At 36.5% G+C, this 19,012-nt stretch overlaps 3 protein-coding genes across 3 annotated transcripts in view; 1 reads left to right on the top strand and 2 right to left on the bottom strand.

The window, feature by feature from the left end:
* The first annotated feature begins 63 nt into the window (after positions 1-63).
* LOC113497524 (gamma-secretase subunit Aph-1) lies at positions 64-2,671 on the top strand. The gene is made up of 3 exons (XM_026877100.1): positions 64-489; positions 711-884; positions 1,082-2,671. Exons 1-3 carry the CDS (start codon positions 268-270, stop codon positions 1,406-1,408), a joined length of 723 nt encoding a protein of 240 aa, XP_026732901.1. The 5' UTR covers positions 64-267; the 3' UTR covers positions 1,409-2,671.
* Positions 2,492-3,913, bottom strand: LOC113497525. Its single transcript, XM_026877101.1, has 3 exons — positions 3,689-3,913; positions 3,496-3,606; positions 2,492-3,340 (listed from the first exon to the last, which is right to left on the bottom strand). Exons 1-3 carry the CDS (start codon positions 3,763-3,765, stop codon positions 3,145-3,147), a joined length of 384 nt encoding a protein of 127 aa, XP_026732902.1. The 5' UTR covers positions 3,766-3,913; the 3' UTR covers positions 2,492-3,144.
* A 2,219-nt stretch (positions 3,914-6,132) lies between these two features.
* LOC113497518 (transcription factor p65-like) overlaps positions 6,133-19,012 on the bottom strand; it is a gene marked incomplete in the record, with an annotated part of 38,169 nt that continues 25,289 nt past the window's right edge. Inside the window, 8 exon segments of the mRNA XM_026877094.1 lie at positions 6,133-7,207; positions 7,512-7,940; positions 8,195-8,262; positions 8,478-8,522; positions 12,218-12,265; positions 13,852-13,930; positions 14,015-14,170; positions 14,356-14,585. Of these exon segments, the coding sequence (XP_026732895.1) occupies positions 7,046-7,207; positions 7,512-7,940; positions 8,195-8,262; positions 8,478-8,522; positions 12,218-12,265; positions 13,852-13,930; positions 14,015-14,170; positions 14,356-14,585 (1,217 nt within the window).

Below are 19,012 nucleotides of genomic sequence, written 5' to 3'. Positions count from 1 at the left end.
AGTGTGAATCATCCATGCCCCATGGCGTCCATGGCTGGATCAGGATGTCATTTTAACGTCAAAAGTGACAAGCCCACTGACTGTCAATCTGCGTTTGCTTTTTCAGTGATTCATTTAATTTTTTGTAACAAAACACCTTATTTATTCGCTTAGAAACGTTTTTAGCTTAGTTAGTTAAGTAAGTTAAATAGTTGAGTGCGAGAGGAAGCTGTTAAGTGTTTTATGCTAGGTTCATTGTACGTATAAAGTAAATAATTGAGTAAGAAGATGACTCTCGCAGAATTCTTCAGTTGTTCTCTCTTGGCGTTCGGGGCTCCGCTGGTGATGTTCTCGCTGACGGTAGCTAACGACCCAGTGCGCATCATCATCATGATAGCAGCAGCCTTCGGATGGCTACTATCATTTCTACTCTCATCCCTGGTTTGGTACGCAGTGGTGCCTTTACGATCGTATTTAGCTTTTGGAATGGTGTTTGCTGTTATATTTCAGGTTCGTTATCTATTTTTTTCTATTCAAAGAATATTTAGATGTAACACTTCTAAACAATTTAAAAACTATAGAATACCTTCAGCTATCATTTGTCAGTTACCTAATTGTCATGCAGCAGCTGCAACTAATAGCCAGCAATAATGATAATTAGGAATGTATCATTACAACATCTGCACCCTGTTGATTTTAAAATAATCTGTAAAATGGATATGTTCTTTCAGGAAGGGTTTAGATATGGTATGTACTTGCTCTTACGGAAGACAGAGGAAGGTTTGAAAGAGATATCAGAGAACCACAATATTGGCAGTAACAAGCTGGAAATGGCTTATGTGTCAGGACTTGGCTTTGGCACTATGAGTGGTGCCTTTGCCTTAGTTAATGTGCTGGCTGACTCTGTAAGTATATTTCAAATATAAACTCCATAGAATAAAAAAAAATAGTAAAAATGATACCTTAAATATAAATTTATATAGTTTTAAAGGTAAAATATGTTGAAATAAGGTGCAAATATGTATCAATATCGCATACCAATCACTGCTTTCATCTAAATAAATGCCCTATATAAATATCTAACTATTTTTACTATTTACAGGTAGGGCCAGGCACGTTGGGCCTCCACAATGGGACAGAGTATTTCTTCGTGACAAGTGCGGCAATGACCCTCTGCATGATCCTACTCAACACTTTTTGGAGCGTCATATTTTTCAGTGGGTTTGACGACAAAAACTATCTCAAAGTCGGATGGGTTATACTCTCACACTTCTTTGTATCCGGCCTGAGTTTATTGAACAGCAGAGAATTGTATGCCGCCACTATCATACCATCATACATTGTGTTACTCATCACAGCATACATAGCATTCAGGTCAGCAGGAGGATCCACCGCAAAACTAGTCCAAAGCCTCACTTCCAGGTCATAGGATACAATTGTTTATACAAAATGGATCTTGAATTAAGAGTTTGCGCTCAAGAATTATGTAAACTTACAGGGATTGTTTTCGATTTACGCATTTGGATTTCTTGGTTTTACGAGCGCTAGCAAACAGTACGTAAAATAATCGGAAGATTAACTTCTAGGCTTGATTCTATGATCTCATTTTCAGTTCACACAATATAATAAATGTTAATGTTGACATTATTTCCTAGACAATACAGCTAGAATATTGATCTTGATGTAGTTACTGTTATACACTTGTTGAAGCTGATTGCAAGTTGTTGGCAGTTTGCGTTTACATTGTTAACATGATGACGCATCCTTGATATCCTCGTCAGTCTATTAGTTTCATAGCTGGATTAATATTATATCCTGGAAGAAGTAAATTGAGACTTCCTACATTTTCACGAACTTTAATCGTTACAAAAGAGTTTTTAATGGAATATTGATCATTTTTGTCTGGATTTGGATGTTTGCTTGAATATCTTCATATCAGCCTTATTGTCGTCTAAGATCAGGCTTAATTGTCGAGAGATCGTTTTCCGAGTGTTTCACATGGAAATAAAGAGTTGTGCTTAAGTAATTAAATTAATCATTCTGTTAAGTAGATAAAATAGGTATCGAAAACTATGGACTGATCTCCTTAACGATTCAATTGCCTTTTACTGTTAATCTTAATTCTCATTGTTTAACTTCACCCACTGGTGCGAGTGGGCGTCCAATTTGCGAGTTAACCGACGCGATATGAACCTATTGACGTCATATCACAACTAGCCTGAAATAAATAACTAAAATTATGTTTAGTATGAAACAATAGTTACATGAGGTGAAATTACTAATTCGAAATCAGTATTTTATATTGTGTGGGTGGTATCTAATCCACATTGATGAATAATCACAACCTTTTATATGGAATTACTATGTTCCGTGTCGCGATAACCATTAAACACCTACATACATGGTATGACGCATAGAATTCGTTCCAAGCAATTTACTTAAATATGCAATTGAATGTTTCATAAAAAACGAACAGTTTCTATTACCCTAGAAAGAAAATTAATCCATAAAATACTATTTAATAAAATTTTATTTCCAAAAATTTATTTATTTATTATTATAAGTGAGAACAATCATTCCCTATTATATAATTGGACGGAGAATTTGTTACAATAACTTGTAGCCCATGTAGGTAATAATTAGTAAAATTAATTAATAAAAGTTTTTTACAAATAAAATAATGACTAATAGACTTGTGGATCTTATTTGAAGCATACCTACCCTTTTTTAACAATCTATTTTCTTTTATTACCTACGTATTGTAATATTTGTAATAGTACAGTCAGCAAGGAACTTAACATACATACATAAAAAATAAATAAAGCATTTTTGTTTACCAGTACAGTATCCACTTTTTTTGTATAATTGTTATTTAGAAACTCATGGGAGTTCTGTTGCTGTCTGTAAGTCCTTCACAGAGACATAGCGCAGAAAAAGTCTGAATAGATTCTTACTGATTTCACTCTGGCCACCCTGAGCATAGTATGAAATTTATAATTATTTCTTAAAAAATAATTCCTATGGCTACAATATACACAGCTTTTTGTTGCATATAGGTCTTATATTGAATCTACAAAATACAATTTTATACCTGCCTAACATGCCCATGAGTGTACAAAAGGCCTATTTCCTAATTCTTACCTAAAAAGAAATCCTACCACTACATTATTCCTGGGTTTCTTCAGCCAGTTCCTGCAGTAAGGAGTCGACTGTCCACACAGTGTCAGCAGAATCCATCTCCTCCTGGGGTATGTAAGAGTTGAGGACTTCTAAAACCTTCTCTATGCTGTCTGCCGTACCTGAAATACCTCCACCAACTTCTGACAGGGCATTCACTGTTTCTGTGTCTTTGTGATCTGTCCTAAAATAGAAAAATCTTTCTGTAATTTTGTGAACATCTGTTCTTATTGTGATCAATGTAAAGAGCTTGCATGTGTAGTTTCTAGACTAACAGGCCTTCTGACAATAAGAACTTTGGAGGAATCGTTTATACCTGAATTAAATTATTATACTTACACTGGTGGCATAGATATTTCTTTCTCCAATATATCTTGTAAATCATCCAAATCCGGTATCGTCGGTATATCATCGCTAGAGTCTGGCGACTTCTTAGGTATCATAAATTCTCTAAAAAAGTTAAACATTTGCAGCACAGGTAGTTTTGTACAAATATATTGATATCAATAAGCGGATTAAATTTAAATCTTACTTTGCTTCTATATGTGTACCTTCTGCCCATACTCCAACTTTCTTAGGCTCAGGTACTGATGAATTTATTTCATTCATTTTGAGATAAATATTTATAAATTCATTTCAACGCCAACAGTATTCGTTTGTTGTGGTTTATTTGTTTACCTTTTACAAGCATAAAAGTTCATTGTTCGTGTTCCATGTAATAATAACATATTTTGTATCTAATAAGATGCTCTGTTTCGTTTATGAATATTGCAACTGTATATCTCTATCTCTGTTACACCATGATCGCCATGCTAGGTATATTGATTTTGATATCCGTCTGTTTGACAATTACTTCGATGCTGCCGCTATCACAATATTCAGTGGTGTTGCTAGTTAATAATTTGTCCCCGGTCTTGAGCACTTCAGAGGCTCAGCAACCGCCAGCTGCTAGCCGCCAGGTGAAGTCTGGTAAATATTTCTATATTTATTGTTATACAAATTTTATTAAAAATGTTGCTAGCCTTTTACCCCTTACAAAGTGATATAATGAAAATTTTGTGGGTTGACAAAATGATAAGAGTTCGGTAAGTTCTCTTCTTTTAGAGATAATGTTCGATTTTAAGCAAGCTTTAAAAATATCATTGCTTTCGACCTTTTTGGATGGGGTTGGTATTAGTGCTCCAAAACTATAAGATCATTTTTACTTAGGGATTTAGCACAACAAATGGGCATTTAGAATGAAGTAAGTGCAGTGTTTGGACACAATTCAAACATGAAAATAATCATGCTCCACGCTCGCATAAACGTGGCTTTTATCAGTTTTTTTTTTAATATGCTTAGGGGCTCGTTGGTGGGGCCTAAAGGCAAAAATCGTAAAGCTTATGTTACCACCACAATTCTTGCAAAGTGAATAAAGTTTAAAAATAAAGAAGCCCTCCAGCCGTTTTAAAGTTTCTAAACCTGTTTTACTCTTCTTTTACGATGCCAGATTTTACCCAAGGCTGGTTGGATCCTATAAAAATCGGTAACTGCACAGGTTAACTGCTAAGGTATTGCAAGGGTATAATAAAACTGCAATTTTCAAATAATATACTATAATTGTATTTTCTTTTTCTCAAAAACATAACAAAATTCGGACACATTTTCAATGCGTTCATATCATTGCACATTCAATCATAATTAAAATTACCTTGTGATGCCTGAGCTTAAACTTAGATTACGTTAAACGAGGAGCTTGGTACAAATTTTTTTAAGAATTCTTAAGATAGTTGTTTTATTTTTTCAAAATTGTGGAACAGCTATGAAGCATTTAATCATTCGGATTTCACCTCTCGATTCAATCGACCCCCGAAATGACTTGTTTCCAATATAAATAAAACATACACGAACTTTTAACTATTGCAAAAATTAACAAAACTTTAGTCACATCTAGATTGTCGTTCGAAAATAAAACATCATTGCTCCTTTACAAAAACAATTAAATGTTAATTTCCACTTGCAATTCGGTCTCGGACAGTCAGAATTTTGTAACCAGTGAATATTTCATTCCGTAGATATTTACAAACTATTCGGTAACAAATCATAACCAAAAAGCATTTAAAGTTACTTTAATGATAAAGCGAGAACAGTTCATCGTACAAAACTGACTTCATTACATTTAAGATTTATAAAATCTCATAACATAGAAAATAATAAAATGGTCGTCGCAAGAGCGGCCACAGGTAAAAGCTAGTTTACTGTAAAGCATCGACGATTAGCGACCGTTGTCGCGCAACTTGCCGCGCTTTTTCAAGTCACCGTATCACTGACAGCCGATGCTAAAAGTACACTCTAACTTCTAAGTCATATTTTAACCTTGGTTTCTAAGAGCGCATCCAATAAATTTCTAAAGCCATTTTTCTATGAAAACTGGTTAGAAAAACTAAACATATTTCAGAAGACAGAATTAGTAGTTGATAACTTAACAATAATTGTAAGATTGACCAGCTGTTTAGAAACTAGTAGGTAAATTATGTTAGATATTGAATATGTACCATAAGTAGTCAATTTAACAATCCCTCTGATTTTAATCTCATTTTTTATACTTTGTTATTGTTCGAATCTCAATCAGTACAGTCTGCAGCAAAAGTGTGCAAGTATCAGTGCTTTTATTACTTTCTTTGAACAAATAGCAGGACAACTTTACACAAAGTTACATGTTCCTCGCCATGTTGTATATAATCTTAGCATCTCATACAAAGTTCCATATAGTCATTTCTAACTAGTAGAAATGGTATTGGACATAAAACAAAATATAATGTTATTGTTTGCTTGTAAAGACAGCACAAAGCACAATAACTTATGTCGATTTCTTTTTAAGTGTAATGTCACTTCGGTTTTATTTAGCAAATAATGTATTCTCAATGAAATAAAATTCTTTCTTATTGTTTTTTACTGACTGTAGTTATACATAATATAATGAATGCTTAAACAAAAACACATATAAATATTTACACGTTTTGATTTTCATTACTTGATGTTTTTTGTTATTTCTTATAATGAGTGTACTTTTTTTGTCTTAATCAAGCTTTGTTGACGGATTGTATTGTGCAGAATTAACGCCAACGGGATAGAGAAATGCGAAATAATCTTGCAATATTGTTTTGCTGTTTAAAATAAACTATAGAGATCTAGATACTTAATCCTTAAGTTATACATAACGGTGCTGTTTGAGGTTTTAAATACCAAATACACTAGTTTTAACAAATTAACATAACACAAGCAATATATATAATAAGCAACGCGATATTTAACATCGTTTGATTGTGATGCAGTGTAATAAAGTATTGTAATTTTTTATTTTTATTTTGTATCACTTATTTGACTTTACTGATAAAACATAACTGTGATGTTGAAAAGCATGGATGTGTATACATACAGAGAAGAAGCTTTGATAATGCAGTGATTTATATGATTTCAACAGTCGTTAACATTTCTTTTGCTAATCACTTAAAGTAGAATCCCAGATCGGCAAATATAACTATTTAACGTAAATACCAATTATAAAGTAGATTACAAACCACATCCCGGTTTCAGTGCCGGGATCTTTACTCCGGGATCGAGTCACTTACACCACGCATCGTGCAAGTCCGTGAATTAAATTCGTACATCATTATAGAGTGCGCCACTGAGGCTTGTCTATGATTTTTCACTTATTTACTACATTAAATAACCGTCAAATTAAACTCAGAAATCAATTAATGTCAAAATGTTTGTTTCATAAACTCGTTTCATATTATTATTTATAACTATGATATGGTTCGCTGGCACCGATAAGGGCGCGCTCGCACTGCTCGGTGGCAGGTTGGCAGAGCTAGCCGGGAGTGGCGGGAGTGGCGGGAGTGGCCGCTCAGTAGTCGAGCGGCTGCGGCTCGGCGCGGTCGCCCAGCAGCGCGGACAGGCCCGACAGCTCGCTGGAGTTGAGCAGCAGCGGGGGCTCGCCGCGGTCCAGCAGCAGGTTGCTGAGCGACGTGGCGCTGTGCTCCGTGTCCATCATGCTCTGTTGGGCTTGCTGCGTAACACAACCAACCACTATTTAATATAACATGCGTTTGGCAGTCTGTTTCACTCAGACATAGTTCTCGCACAGGGAATTAGATGATCATAATGTTTGCTGATTACACAATGTTAAACGATTTATTTTCTATTCTATTCTAATTTTGCGAGCCATCCTATGACGATGCGAGATTTTAAGGGATGTGTTGTTTTGCATGCATTAACGGAAACATTAATAGAACGTTCATTATGTTCATTATGTAACCACACCATCACCAATAGAACATTTGCCGAGAATGACAGTAGAGTCAATATCTCACCTGCGCATATGCGGGCTGTTGTTGCACCAGGTTGGGCGATATGTGGCCCATGTTTTGCGCCGGGTGCACGTTGGGGGATATCCGGCCCATCGGGGAAACGACTTGCATGTTCTGCCCGTGCGGGGACATGACTTGTCCATGAGGGGACATGATTTGTCCGTGAGGAGACATAACTTGTCCGTGCGGGGACATGACCTGTCCATGTGGGGACATGACCTGCGCATGCGGGGACATGACCTGGGCATGCGGCGACATGCCCTGGTTGTGCGGCGACATGCGGTCGGGCGCGTAGGGCTGCAGCGCGGGGGACATGGGCTGCAGCGGCTGCAGCGGCGGCAGCGCGGCGCCCCACACGTCGCCGCCGAACGCGCCCAGCTGGCTGGGGCCCGCCACCGGCATGCCCGTCTGCATGCCCTCTAGGGCCCAGTTCTGGACACAAACAATACTCGTTACATGCGAACATTCTTTATACATCACAAAAATTGTACGATGAAATAATTTAAACATCAGTTGCCTAAACACCGAAGCTACCGAGGTAACTGACCAAAAGGTTATTGACCGTTCTTATGACCTAAAAATATCAAATGTAGAGCAAAAATAGCTTTGGTTATGTTAAGAAAGCGGTAAAAAATCTATCATATGTCACTTCTTCACAAGTATACAAGGTTTTTCTTATCACTTACCGGTTCATATTGTTGAGGGTAGCCATGAAGGGGTGAACTGCCAATATTATGATGAGGTGGAGTCCGATCTGAAACAAATAAAATGTCTTTAATATAAAAACGCAACCATACAGAGCATCTATGAATTTATTAGCAATAAAAACAAATATCTAAAATGTGTTTCCCTCCTCCTCGCCAAAAGTTTTATAGTTTTGTATGCAAGTTGTTCAGACTCAAGTGCATTTCGTTCTAATTGATGGCCAATTTTGTTATGATACTGATATAATTGTTACACAATACGCACCTCTTGGTTCCGATTTGATCTGCTGCTGCTCCGGCGAGTACATCCCTAAAAGCGATTGAAACTATTAGTATTGTTTTCGTAAAAAATAAGTTGCATCATACCAGCCAGACAGGAATTTCTTCATTGCCAAAGACAACTTTGAACATGTCTATTATTGTCTTTAAAGTAAGAGGTAGAGGATGTTTTTCAAAATTACAGTCAGACTGGTATGGTTGTGTTAGTATACTTAAAACATTATATAATACTTAATTGAAAAACACTGGGCTCATGTTATATTACAGCAATAAAATACATTACTTACACCCAATGTACAAAAAAGGACCCAATGTCTTTCAAATAATGCTAAAACTACGACTACACACAAATACAACAGAAACATGCAAGGAATTATTTAGTATACAAAGTCATTTGAAAACTTGTAATATCCAAATGAAAATTGCATTTCAGCAATTTCTCATACTTGGTAATCAGCAATTCTATCTATTATAATTAGTGACTAAGAGATCGTGCAATTAACATCTTTTAAAGTAGTAATGTTGCAGAACAGGGCCCCGATTCTGCTATTTTACAATGGCCGATTAATGAATGGCAATTGGCTTAAATTCGAAATTATTCCTATTCTTTTAAGCATTTTGCCAATACAATAATTGGAAGTTAATTGTATTGACCTTGGGTGTACCGTTCCGTACTGAATTTCCAATTATTTTGCAGAAAAAAATGGCATTTTAAGCCAATTTTCATTCATTCATCGGAAATTGTAAATAGCGGAATTGGAGCCCAGACGCCACTTTATGCGGCCGCATCTTCTCCCATCGCCATTCTTGTACTTATAGTATTAAAATATATTGAGTCAAAACAAGTAATTGTGACTATATTATAAACACCAAGGTCCATGAAAGAGATAAGTACACTTTACAAGTACCTAAGCAGTAGTACAGTCAATTTACGCCACCACAGTTAATAACTTAAATGTATTTGGACGTGGTATAAATTAAATTAGGTGAGCGTACATTTCTGCATTAAATGTGTATTCATTAAAAGTAACGCAAAGAAAAATCATGCATTTAAAACGAACTACATCTAATTAATCTTAAGCTAATATGAATATGTGTGAATTAACTAAAATAATTAACAAAAGCTTTGGAACAACGGAAAAATAAAAACATCCAAACCATGCCACATGAAAAGTATTCGTACCTGACGTCATTCGGGGCTTTAGGGTTCCGCAAACAGTAAATAAAACCCACGGATTTTTATTAGCATATTAATAATAATATAGAATTTTGCATCAATCAAGCTTTGCTATTCAACCTTATAATTTATAAAAAGTAAAAAAAAAAGAAACAGATTTTTACATATTATTTTAGAATTATTATACAAATGCAAGTTCATTGAGAATTACACTATAGGGACAACAACTGCCGGCTTGGCTGTATATAGATTTAGGCTTTTTACTAAACTAAATAGATATATAGATTTCTCATTATTCGCGAAATTAATTTTAACCTGAAAATTCGCGTTATTGATAAGTATCTCTCTATTTTCTATAAAAGGTCATAAACAGAAAATCATATGTATATTAAAAAATACGTATGCTGATAGATTGTGACTTATTGCAGACCCATTATAGAAAATAGGGACTTCATTCCTTTTAAAACAAAATATATATTTTTTTTAAGGTTACAATGTTGCCAGCTCGAGGCAACCTTTCAACATGCTACTTCAATTTGTAAATTCATCTAAAACATTATTCCACCTGACCTACTAATCGATATGTTTGTACCCTATAATACTCGAAGCGGTTATAAAAATACGCCCACAGGGTGTTTTATTACATTTTAAATTAAAAAAATTGCGCAAACATTTAAAGAAACAAATTATATCATGAACCGTGTTCAGAGTTGGGACACCCTGTCATTGCATTATAAAATACACATTTCGACTGTTTTTAAGTACTAGTCCTTGGGTAGTGACATTTTTGAGTCACATTAATATTCAAAACCCTTTTTCCTTTTTAATATTTCAACGTTTACATTTGTAAAGAATACTATTAGGCTCTTTTTGTGACACACATATCCACATTAGCTAAACAAAAACAAACTTTGTACTAATAGCATTTTGAGTCGAAACTTGCTTGCTATCACTATAGCAACAGTTTCTTGCCCACAAGAGCTACGATAAAGCTTCTATATTTATTCAGAGTTAAAGGTTAGCAGCTCATACTTCAGTAAAAACATCCGATCGATTGTCCTCTAACCCTGTTCATACTTTTACTTCTAAAAACAACACGTACTATAAAATTAACAAACGCCCAATAGATATTCTAAAGATTAACAAATAAATAATTTAAATTAATTTTCAACAATAAAACACAAATAAATAGACGACTAGAGACTCGGAGAAAAATTCTTTAAATCATTATCTTTGGATTAAATCATATTTAACGACGTAATTAAAATAATGTAAATAACTGCGATCTCTGTTCCTAACTGTGGGCCCATACAACGGAACTGTTGTCGTGTGGGAGCGAGACGCCACTACGAGCATTGTACTCGCCGTCTCGTTTTCACAATGACCAGAGCTCAGCTTCACAGACTCATTGTACGGGCATTCATTTAGATACTCTTCGAGAAAATAAATAAACACCAACTGTTATGCACTAACTGCTATAAATAATTTAGTGTTTAGCAATAACATAATGTTAAATACATACTTAAAATGTAATATAGGAGTTAGTGATAAAAAATAATATAATATTACAGTATCATCAATAATTTGTAAATTTCAAGTATTGGCGCATTATACAGAACAATAAATTAGATAAGGTTTTCAAAATACTTTTACAAGATAATAGCACTTTTGTTCGTGTTTTAACACATTAAAACATTTTATATCTGAACGAAAATAGCTATTTCTTATCCTTCGATTAAGTCGCTACTACCTATTTCTATTAGGTTTGTTGTACTTATTGAAGAGTTACACCGTTCGAACTTCTACAGTGCGCGGCCTCGCTTATTTTTCCCTAAGAGGTAACGTCATATTTGTCGGCTATTATGGACTAGCTTTTAGACAACAAGCTAGGTCGAACTAGTGTTTAATAACTACAGGTAGTAATGTTCCGTATATCGCCATTAAAACTTTGCTTTAACGAACTACGACTAATTCGCGTTAGAAAAACATTTACATAACTATTACAATTAATTTATCTATTTTACCTAAATGTTAGTTAAACCATCACTTTGCAATAATTCAGAACTAATCTACGTATCCAAAAAAACAATATGCTATAGCCATATATTGTTTTACAATACAAAATATATTTTTTTATTAACTTGCCAACATACAAAGAAAAAATGAAATAGACGAATCTATGATCACACCATAGACCATGATGACTTTTTCTAACTTATGGTCAAACAAAATGCAAACCCCGCGTACTTAATTAAAAATACAATATCCATGACATTAATAATTCTTTAGCATATTGTTAGATAGCATTACCCCATTACCAATGCGTCCCAAAACACATTTGAATAAGCTTAAAATTATGTAATTTAGACTTGCTCAGGAAATTTTAAGTACACGCTGACTTTGTATCCGGAATTCTAATATTTTTTAAACAAGAATTAGTGTTAATACAGCCCATGGCTCAAATTGAAACCTTTTTGGTTTGAAATGTATGTAGGGACAGACAAAAGTCAGCGTGTATATACACGGATGTAAAATATTTATGAACTTACTTTCAAGTTCGTAGCTTCGTAACACCTTTCGCTTCTTACTACTCATATCTAGAAAATTAAGTTTATGTTTAGAAAGGTTTTACATTATGACAGGATCTAACAACGTCTTAGGGGAAAGATTTTACATAAATTTCTAGATAATAGTCAACAAATATTTTTCCAAATCTATATTTCTTTTGAGGTTGTTACATCCTTTGTCACACAAAATTATTTATTGCGCAATCAATGTAAAATACGTAGAAAACCTGTAAAAATATAGAAAATTTGGCATTAAGGGCAGAAACCTAGATCATACAGGAGGGATTCATAGCATTAATGTTCTAATGGAGCATTCAAGATTGCTCCACCAAATCTCATTAGCAATTCATTAGCTATATTCTAAAATTCTCATAAAAAGTTCTATAAAAAAATCGTATTGGACTACAAAATTAACGATCGTCACAAGGCCTCCGGAGCCTATTGATTATTTTGAAATTTGCTCGCATCGACCGGCGAGTAATAGCAGCTGGTCTCATCGAACTCAGAGACCGTGGCGTGCGGGGCCACCGCCATGTACAGCGCGTAGTGTTCCGCGTCCGTCAGGTCCAGGTCGTCCTGCAGCTTCTTGAACTGAGAAGCGTCCAGGGCGAGCACGCTCTCTGCGACTAGTATAGTGCCCCCGTCAGTGGGCGGCAGCGGCGCCAGGCTGGCCGGCCTACGCAACGACGTCTGAGAAGTGGACTTCTCATCCCCGTCACCATGCAGAGATATGTGAGTGATACTATCCGCGTAACTCAGGCCCGTGCCCGACGCGTTGTCTTTTAACGAAGTGTGAGATACAGAGGACTTAAATTTGGACGGACGTACTCCCGAAACACTGCTCACGGACCGACCTACTGGCTTGCTCTTATTCTCTTTCCTTCCTTCAGACTTCACGCTAGGAGCGGGGGACTTCTCCTTTCTCCTAAACAAACGGGAAAAGAAGGAACGCTTCTTAACAGGTGGGAGCGCAGGCTCACTCTTCGCGACGGTCATTTCCGAGTTTATTTTTATAGAATCGGGGTTACGAGTGAGGGGGAGCTGACGGCCAGGCTTCAGGATGCTGTCCACTGAAGTCTGACTGGTCTTAAAAGGCTCCGTGGACGCCGCTTTACGTACGCGTTTGGGAGGTAAGGGAGGAGCGCGCTCATCATCCGTGTCGCGTTTCAAAGGACTGAACTCTATGATCGGACCGCGGTACGTCTGGACTTGGACGTCTTCGTACGACATGGGGTCGGGCTCGTTAATCTCTACAGGGTTTTTGAAAGCTAATTGCAAGCTAGTATAAGTCCCGGCGTCATTGAAATCCTCTATTTCCTCGTGATCGTTAGTAAGGGACGTAATGTTTTCTAGGCGCGTGCGGTTCTCCGAGTATATCTCGTCCAGCTCGGCGACCTGGTCGAGCAGTTCGTTGAGGCTCTTCTCGTTAGTGTCAATGACTTCGACGTCAGCGTGGGGCAGGTTCCCGTTGACGTCGATGTCCGCGGGGCAGCGCGCCGCCACCACGTCGGTGGAGGAGCTGACGTCAGCCGCGGCGGTGACGTCAGCGGTGTTGTTGTTGGTGTCGGCCCGCTTGAGCAGCGCGCCCAGCGGCGCCAGCGGCTTGCGCGGCCTACCTGAGAAGTCCGGGATGTACTCGAACGGCAGCGAGTTGCTGCGGGCGTTGTCCGACATGCGCTTCAGCTGGAAATGCACCTGAGGACAAAACGACACATTTTATTCTGGACTTAGCAATGTCTTTTATGCTGGTGAAATCGAAAATAGTGTTCGTCCACTTACGTTCACATGGTCAGTGATGTTAGGGAACCTGTACGCGGGGGTTTCGAAGGCGATGGCCACTTGCTTGTGCACGAGGATCCTGATCGCCATCTCCTCCCACACTACGTGTCCATTCTCTTCTTGGTAGAATACCACTTCTATGTCTTCTCGGGTCACCTGCAAAAACAGTATCACAACAAATTAAAAAGATCAAAATGAAAATAAATAAAAATTATTTTTTTGGTACTGTTGTTTAAAGCTATTAATACTTTCTACCCCATGACCCCGTCTTTCCGACATAAAATTCATACGTAGACACCTCCATTCCTAAAAAAATACAAAGAAGCAGTCTCAAGACCTACCTTTTCACACAGCAGAATAACCTGCGTGCCGCCCCGAGCCGGCCCGGAGCAGTGGCTGGAGCGCATGATGTGGAGGTCGCTCATGGCCTTCTTGTCGTAGATGACGTCGGACACGACGGGCGCGAGCGGCCGCCGCAGCCGCCCCGACTCGTCCGGCAGGAACACTTGGAAGCATAGTCGCACCGCGTTCAAGTCGATGCTCTGAGGGTGGTTCTTGTGGTCGAAGTTTTCTGAAAATGGAAAATTATTCGTTAGATGTGAAGGGCAAGATTTATTAGAGCCGCCAGGAGAGCTCGGAATAGGTATGTCAATGGATCCCTGGGGATTTAGAGGTGGTTTCAAGCAGGTATTTGGCTAATGTTTTGGTGTAGGGACAAAGTAATTACATGCTCTTCTTAGCTTAGGAAAAAAATAAATTAATATAAATTTAATTATGTAAATAAAATAATTTATTACTTAGTTTTAATATTAATATTTGTGACCTGTTTTTTAACCATTTACCGGTTTCTTGGGTTCATTTAAACCTAATTTATGAGCAACAAAAATATTTGTATGATGGAATAAACAAGAAAATATTAAAATGGCTAAACAAAGACTCATCCCAGCCAGATCTCCACTTGATACAATAAATTGATTTTCATTGGCTGATGATAATAAATAATTAAAAAATACAGTGTTTAGCTAAATTAGGATAAAAATAAAAAGCTACAACAAAAAAAACTTCCATAATTCAATTTCTAACATCATAAATAATAAGAGAGACCGTTATACAATGTTAACAAATAAATTCAACTAAACTGATGCGTAAATGTATGTCAAATGCATTTGGAATAGGCGGAGAGCACCAATCATATTAACATTAGCGTATCAGTGACGTGCGCGGGAATCCCGGGCAGCGGCTAACTTTCTCCGGCCGGAACCGTTTGACCGCCGTTACTGTGACGACGCACGATCACTTGCTGTTGAAATCACACAACTTAGACTAAACACGATTTATTTGATCAGTGCTAATCATGCTAAACAACGTGATAATCGGACCCGCAGTTTCCATGGTATTGGGAAATTTTTACTGAGATGCTCTGACAAAACTCCTAATTGCAAATTAGAAGGGATGAAACAAAGGATTAACTTCCGTTCTTGAAGCAACCATAAGGCATTCCTGGTTAATAATAAAATTATCTCCTTATTGAATTCGATTCAATCGTCCGTAATCACCAGGGCGCAAAGAACGTTAAGTGAGGTAGCCAAGTAACACATTAACAAAACCTTTTTAATATATTTAATGAAGTATTTATACTCGACCTGCAAAGATTCCTCGTATTAGTGTCATAATTATCTATCAACATAGTGTATTGATACTCCAATATACCAAAGAAGTGGTATACCATATACTAATATTTGCTCCGATACGGAAGGCTAACGTGTATATTAAGTATATTTTCAACACAATGTTGACAAAAAAGTTGCGAGGTAAAGTGCCTTGAAAAGACGTAGACGTGTGTGAACTGATTTGAATGGAGATGCGTTGTCCAGTGTTATTCCTTGTTATATTTATTACATAATGTAAACAAGGATCAAATTTGAAGAGAAAATAAGCGGATTGTTTTTTTTGTAAGGGTATGAATACGAATAAGGAATACATCCTTATTCTGAGTCATCTTCTTCTCTTTCGAAGAGTCATGTCATACGGCTCCTGCACAATCCTTACAAATAGGCATAATATTATTTGCAGCCATGCCCTCTATAACCCGGTCGAACGTCTAAGTTCCTTTAAAGGAATTTACGCACGTTCAAAACAGTCCCTTTACGTAATTTTAATATCTCAACATCTAATCGGAAATTTACGTTCAAAAAGGTGAATGATTCATTAATTAGATGTCCAAAATCAAGTTCCAAGTGTTTTGTTTCCCGAGTACGTAAAGCTATCAAACGCACTGACGCTACAACATTTTCGCATGTTAATTCATACAAGACCGGTTCAGATATGCGCACGCGCCGAAACGTAAAGACCACCGCTTTCCCACTGCGTCGATTTTGTACGAATTTTCCTGTTACATTATACGTATTGCACGCACGACGTAATCAAAATACCATCAGCTATTTTATTATGGTGATTAGATTGACGAGTTGTGTGACCTTCTGTGGGGATAAATATTTGTTTGATCCACAATTCATTGGCTCGGATTTAATAAAATGCGTCTTTCATAAAAGATAAACTGAGTTGTTAAAGTTTAACTTTAGCTGAATTTTCAAAAATGTTTGTTACATAATCCTTGACTGGCTAAAACTATGTTATGTTTTATAAATAGTCGGTACAAGGTTCATCGCAAATAACTCCCAGGTGAAAACTAGATGTTTTTATAATCTCTAGATATAGACCGTGCGATAGCCAACGAGACAATTAAGGCTACAGCATTCAACAAGACAAGACGCTACTAGGTTATGAGGTCGCAGAAAGAGGCCGGGACCGATTTATGGATATTTCTGGTCGCTCAGCTATTTTCGCATTGGGCGTTAGCTCAGGCATTTATCGAATGTCTACCTTATCTACACGTGCTAGAGTATATTTTGCTGTGTATTTGCGTCGTTCCAGTCAATAGCGATCGCTAGACGCGGTTCGTTGGTACCTAAATACCTATGTTTCATTGTTGAACTTTTCCGTAATGTGAGTTGATTTAGCCAATGAGCTCGTACATTTACGTTTTTTGATCGAAATATTCGTATTTATATTCGAAAAAAGGTAAGATCAGAAGACAATAGTCCTGAATTTGAGATAATGATAAACGTAAATATGACATGTGATACGTGGAAGATTCGATATAAAATTAAAGTCTTGACCTTTATAAAAGAGTCCTAGAGATAATGTTCATAATTATAATAAACCTAAATTTTGAGTTAATCACCAAAATAATGAACGAATAGTGACAAAGCAAGCATCTCATCAGACTATGGACTTGCATAATGTTTATTTAGCAAAAGGATGTCATATTTGTCGATGCAATAAAGCTGTTACACCAACTTTCACATAAGGTAACTGGGGGCTCCAATAATAAAATATAATAACAGGATCTGGTAGTAAGGACTACAGGGCGAAAAAAAAAATGTTTTCTAAAGTTGTAACCACGAAAGTACTGGTAAGTGACGTCAAACGATATATATTTTACTTCAACTGCTTTAAGTTTTGAGATAAAAGACCAAATACGTATCTAATATTTTTTGGACAGCTGTATGACGGACTAAACTGTTCTTTTTTTCGAATACCCTATTGTTTTGTATTAGTGGTTAGCTTAGCTTAAGAGCTGTGAACCCGAATAAATAGTCTGTTGACCGGCGGTATCTGGGCGCACTTGTGACTCATGACACACTGAGGTTTTGCATCATAGTGTATAAACTTCTGTTTCAAGTTGCACATCGTAAGAAAACAATTAATTTTCAAGACGTTTAATAAATTCTTTTATATTTTCTGCCAATTTGTGGTCAGTTAACGACTGAATTCATTCACAGATTTTATAACTCAAAGTTATATAATTGCAGATAAACTATGAGAGCTATGATGACTCTTTAAAAGGCTTTCTAGATGACACAGACAGTTTTATCTGCAGGCAATATTCGCAAACAAATTACAGACAACGAATACTACTACTTATTACTTAAATTAGTTGTAATAAGGTGTATGTATGATAATATAATAAGTTATACAGTAATGTGTTTATGTTATAATAGATAAACAGACATTCAAACCTACTAAAATAGATATGTTATGTATTCGCTGCGAGGCATAACTTCCCAACTGTTTGGGAAAGTTGTTAGGTAACCCCAAGTATTAGTTACATAGCTCCGGCTCCACTGCGTTCATTGGTCCCGGAGACAAATACAGTTGGGTTACAAACAAGATTTGTATATGGCAATAATTAGTACGATTACCTATATCTGCAGAGAGGAAATATTAACTTAAGGTGACAGTAGTTAAAACGTATGTTGTTTATCGAAGTAAGGAAGATGGAGCAATATACGATGTATAACGCGGTCCCTTTTTCTCACATACACATATTTCAACCGATTTCATGAAGAAGGCACTCAATTCGTATGTATTTTTTAATGCCTTATAACTTTGGACGACCTAGATTATCCGATTTTGTCGATTCTATTTTTATTTACCGTGAAATAGGTGTCATTTGGTCGCATCTAATTTTCGTAAAGTTTGTCTCAAGTGTTTGTCAGAAGTCGGTTGAATGATTTGATGTAAAAAAATATTATTTAAAATCTTTTTAACTACTTTACATGGATGTTTTATGCAGAGGTTATAAAACTTTTCAATTATTTCTGATATTCATTCACAAGACCGATTCATTTGAAATCGGTGTTGTTAGGGCAATGTTTATGATTACAATAAATCCTCCATTTCCGTCACAACACACAGACTCAACTATTTAAATACAAAGTAACAAACAATAGTGTTGTGTGTACGTTTGTTACATTTTATTAGCAGTAAAAATGTAGGCAAGCTCATTCAGTTAATATATTGGCGCGGTTTCGACGCTCGGAGCTAAATAGCAGATTATTTATAGGTTTTATTCCAGGCTTAAAGAACGGTGGTTACTATGAACTAAAATCTATCGTATCGGGTGAGGTGAATATGTATAAGCAGATTTGAAAA

Source organism: Trichoplusia ni, chromosome 9 (genome assembly GCF_003590095.1).
Source record: "Trichoplusia ni isolate ovarian cell line Hi5 chromosome 9, tn1, whole genome shotgun sequence".
In the NCBI taxonomy this organism is placed as follows: domain Eukaryota; kingdom Metazoa; phylum Arthropoda; class Insecta; order Lepidoptera; family Noctuidae; genus Trichoplusia; species Trichoplusia ni.
Note: the sequence above shows the minus strand (reverse complement) of the source record. Positions and strands in the feature narration are given on the sequence as shown.